This window comes from Scyliorhinus torazame, chromosome 30, assembly GCF_047496885.1.
Source record: "Scyliorhinus torazame isolate Kashiwa2021f chromosome 30, sScyTor2.1, whole genome shotgun sequence".
Lineage (NCBI taxonomy): Eukaryota > Metazoa > Chordata > Chondrichthyes > Carcharhiniformes > Scyliorhinidae > Scyliorhinus > Scyliorhinus torazame.
Window position 1 is genome coordinate 30,640,584 of NC_092736.1, and position 4,651 is coordinate 30,645,234.

The 4,651-nt window shown below is 77.0% G+C and overlaps 1 protein-coding gene across 1 annotated transcript in view; it reads left to right on the forward strand.

The window, feature by feature from the left end:
* Nucleotides 1–490: 490 nt before the first annotated feature.
* gtf2a2 (general transcription factor IIA, 2) overlaps nucleotides 491–4,651 on the forward strand; it is a 25,389-nt gene continuing 21,228 nt past the window's right edge. The window contains exon 1 of the mRNA XM_072493092.1: nucleotides 491–617. Within this exon, the coding sequence (XP_072349193.1) occupies nucleotides 546–617 (72 nt within the window). The 5' untranslated portion in view covers nucleotides 491–545. The remainder of the gene's footprint in view (nucleotides 618–4,651) is intronic.

Sequence of the window (4,651 nt, forward strand, 5' to 3'; positions counted from 1 at the left end):
GGCCTGGGTAGGGTCAGTGCAGGCTCGATGGGCCAAATGGCCTCCCATGGCACTGCAGGGATTCTATGGTTCTGGAATTTGCTGATCGGGAATCTCCCCCCGCCGGCTTTCCCGCCGGTGGTCAGCATGAGGCGGGCTCGCAGCTTGACCAGTTTGGCCGTGGGGTGGCTGCACCGTCCTTGGCCACCGGGTGCTGGGGTGGGGCTCGAACCCAGAGATTGGGGCTCAGAGGCAGGCACTGGCTGCACCTCCAGACCGCCCTCCACCCCGGACTCTGCTGCAGTTGAGACAGGGAGAGATTAGCCATTGTGGCGGGAAACTCAAACCCTGCTCCCCCCGCCCCCCCCAGAAAAACAGGACAGGTGGACACAGGCATGCGCGGTGTGCCGGGGCAGCGCCTGCGCAGTGTGCCGGGACGGATGACCGCCTGCGCAGTGTGCCGTGCCGGAGGGGCGCCTGCGCAGGGTGGCGTGCCGGAGGGGCGCCTGCGCATTGTGCGTGCCGGAGGGCGCCTGCGCAGTGTGCGCTGTTGCTGGGCCCCGGCCATGGCGTACCAGTTGTACCGGAACACAACCCTCGGCAACAGCCTGCAGGAGAGTCTGGATGAACTGATACAGGTACCGGCCCCGGGGGGAGCCACAGGGCAGCCCGAGGATTCAACAGGCCCAATCTCTCCCCCCCCCCCCCCCCATCTCCCCCTCCCCATCTCCCCCCCCCCCCCTCCCCCCCATCTCCCCCCCCCCCCCCCCTCCCCCCCCATCTCCCCCCTCCCCATCTCCCCCCCCCCCTCCCCCCCATCTCCCCCCCCCCTCCCCCCCCATCTCCCCCCCCCCTCCCCCCCCATCTCCCCCCCCCCCCTCCCCCCCCTCCCCATCTCCCCCCCCCCCCTCCCCCCCCCATCTCCCCCCCCCTCCCCATCTCCCCCCCCCTCCCCATCTCCCCCCCCTCCCCATCTCCCCCCCCCCTCCCCATCTCCCCCCCCCCCTCCCCATCTCCCCCCCCCCCCTCCCCATCTCCCCCCCCCCCCTCCCCATCTCCCCCCCCCTCCCCATCTCCCCCCCCCTCCCCATCTCCCCCCCCCCCTCCCCATCTCTCCCCCCCCCCTCCCCATCTCCCCCCCCCCCCTCCCCATCTCCCCCCCCCCCTCCCATCTCCCCCCCCCTCCCCATCTCCCCCCCCCCCTCCCCATCTCCCCCCCCCCTCCCCATCTCCCCCCCCCCCTCCCATCTCCCCCCCCCCCTCCCCATCTCCCCCCCCCCCTCCCCATCTCCCCCCCCCCTCCCCATCTCCCCCCCCCCCTATCTCCCCCCCCCCATCTCCCCCCCCTCCATCTCCCCCCCCCCCCTCCCCATCTCCCCCCCCCCTCCCCATCTCCCCCCCCCTCCCCATCTCTCCCCCCCCCCTCCCCATCTCTCCCCCCCCCCCCTCCCATCTCTCCCCCCCCCCCTCCCCATCTCTCCCCCCCCCCCTCCCCATCTCTCCCCCCCCCCTCCCCATCTCTCCCCATCTCTCCCCCCCCTCCCCATCTCTCCCCCCCCCCTCCCCATCTCTCCCCCCCCCCTCCCCATCTCTCCCCCCCCCCTCCCCATCTCTCCCCCCCCCCTCCCCATCTCTCCCCCCCCCCTCCCCATCTCTCCCCCCCCCCTCCCCATCTCCCCCCCCATCTCTCCCCCCCCCCTCCCCATCTCCCCCCCCCTCCCCATCTCCCCCCCCCCCTCCCTCCCCATCTCCCCCCCCGCCCTCCATCTCCCCCCCGCCCTCCCCATCTCCCCCCCCCCCCTCCCCATCTCCCCCCCTCCCCATCCCCATCTCCCCCCCTCCCCATCTCCCCCCCCCCCTCCCCATCTCCCCCCCCCCCTCCCCATCTCCCCCCCCCCCTATCTCCCCCCCCCCCTCCCCATCTCCCCCCCCCCCCTCCCCATCTCCCCCCCCCCTCCCCATCTCCCCCCCCCCTCCCCATCTCTCCCCCCCCCTCCCCATCTCTCCCCCCCCCCCTCCCCATCTCTCCCCCCCCCCCCCTCCCCATCTCTCCCCCCCCCCCCTCCCCATCTCTCCCCCCCCCCTCCCCATCTCTCCCCCCCCCCTCCCCATCTCTCCCCCCCCTCCCCATCTCTCCCCCCCCCCTCCCCATCTCCCCCCCCCTCCCCATCTCCCCCCCCCCCTCCCTCCCCATCTCCCCCCCCCGCCCTCCCCATCTCCCCCCCCGCCCTCCCCATCTCCCCCCCCGCCCTCCCCATCTCCCCCCCCCCCCTCCCCATCTCCCCCCCCTCCCCATCCCCATCTCCCCCCCCTCCCCATCTCCCCCCCCCCTCCCCATCTCCCCCCCCCCCTCCCCATCTCCCCCCCCCCCCTCCCCATCTCCCCCCCCCCTCCCCATCTCCCCCCCCCCTCCCCATCTCCCCCCCCCCCCCCATCTCCCCCCCCCCCCTCCCCATCTCCCCCCCCCCCTCCCCATCTCCCCCCCCCCCATCTCCCCCCCCCCCTCCCCATCTCCCCCCCCCTCCCCATCTCCCCCCCCCCCTCCCCATCTCCCCCCCCCCCTCCCCATCTCCCCCCCCCCCTCCCCATCTCCCCCCCCCCTCCCCATCTCCCCCCCCCCCCTCCCCATCTCCCCCCCCCCCATCTCCCCCCCCCCATCTCCCCCCCCATCTCCCCCCCCTCTCCCCCCCCCATCTCCCCCCCCCCTCCCCATCTCCCCCCCCCCCCCTCCCCATCTCCCCCCCCCCCTCCCCATCTCCCCCCCCCCTCCCCATCTCCCCCCCCCCTCCCCATCTCCCCCCCCCCTCCCCATCTCCCCCCCCCTCCCCATCTCCCCCCCCCTCCCCATCTCCCCCCCCTCCCCATCTCCCCCCCCCCTCCCCATCTCCCCCCCCCCCTCCCCATCTCCCCCCCCCCCTCCCCATCTCCCCCCCCCCCCTCCCCATCTCCCCCCCCCCCCCCCTCCCCATCTCCCCCCCCCTCCCCATCTCCCCCCCCCTCCCATCTCCCCCCCCCCCTCCCCATCTCCCCCCCCCCTCCCCATCTCCCCCCCCCCCATCCCCATCTCCCCCCCCCCTCCCCATCTCCCCCCCCCCTCCCCATCTCCCCCCCCCCTCCCATCTCCCCCCCCCCTCCCCATCTCCCCCCCCCTCCCCATCTCCCCCCCCCCCTCCCCATCTCCCCCCCCATCTCCCCCCCCCTCTCCCCCCCCCCCATCTCCCCCCCCCCTCCCCATCTCCCCCCCCCCTCCCCATCTCCCCCCCCCCCCTCCCCATCTCCCCCCCCCCCTCCCCATCTCCCCCCCCCATCTCCCCCCCCCCCCATCTCCCCCCCCCCCCTCCCCATCTCCCCCCCCCTCCCATCTCCCCCCCCCCTCCCCATCTCCCCCCCCCCTCCCCATCTCCCCCCCCCCCTCCCCATCTCCCCCCCCCCCTCCCATCTCCCACCCCCCTCCCCATCTCCCACCCCCCCCTCCCCATCTCCCACCCCCCCTCCCATCTCCCACCCCCCCTCCCCATCTCCCCCCCCCCCTCCCCATCTCCCCCCCCCCCCCTCCCCATCTCCCCCCCCCCCCCTCCCCATCTCCCCCCCCCCCCCTCCCCATCTCCCCCCCCCCTCCCCATCTCTCCCCCCCCCTCCCCATCTCTCCCCCCCCCCCCCTCCCCATCTCTCCCCCCCCCCCCTCCCCATCTCTCCCCCCCCCCCTCCCCATCTCTCCCCCCCCCCCCCTCCCCATCTCTCCCCCCCCCCCCTCCCCATCTCTCCCCCCCCCCCTCCCCATCTCTCCCCCCCCCCCTCCCCATCTCTCCCCCCCCCCCCCTCCCCATCTCTCTCCCCCCCCCTCCCATCTCTCCCCCCCCCCTCCCCATCTCTCCCCCCCCCCTCCCCATCTCTCCCCCCCCCCCTCCCCATCTTCTCCCCCCCCCCCCTCCCCATCTCTCCCCCCCCCCCCTCCCCATCTCCCCCCCCCCCCCTCCCCATCTCTCCCCCCCCCCCCCTCCCCATCTCCCCCCCCCCCTCCTCCCCCACCTCCCCCCCCCCCCCCCTCCCCATCTCCCCCCCCCCCCTCCCCATCTCCCGCCCCCCCCTCCCCATCTCGCCCCCCCCCCTCCCCATCTCCCCCCCCCCCTCCCCATCTCCCCCCCCCCCCCTCCCCATCTCCCCCCCCCCCCTCCCATCTCCCCCCCCCCCCCTCCCATCTCCCCCCCCCCCTCCCCTCTCCCCACTCCATCTCCCCCCCCCTCCCCATCTCCCCCCCCCCCTCCCCATCTCCCCCCCCCTCCCCATCTCCCCCCCCCTCCCATCTCCCCCCCCCCCCTCCCATCTCCCCCCCCCCCTCCCCATCTCCCCCCCCCCTCCCATCTCCCCCCCCCTCCCCATCTCCCCCCCCCCTCCCCATCTCCCCCCCCCCTCCCCATCTCCCCCCCCCTCCCCATCTCCCCCCCCCTCCCCATCTCTCCCCCCCCCTCCCCATCTCTCCCCCCCCTCCCCATCTCTCCCCCCCCTCCCATCTCTCCCCCCCCTCCCCATCTCCCCCCCCCCTCCCCATCTCCCCCCCTCCCCATCTCCCCCCCCCCCTCCCCATCTCCCCCCCCCCCTCCCCATCTCCCCCCCCCTCCCCATCTCCCCCCCCCCCTCCCATCTCCCCCCCCCCTCCCCATCTTCCCCCCCC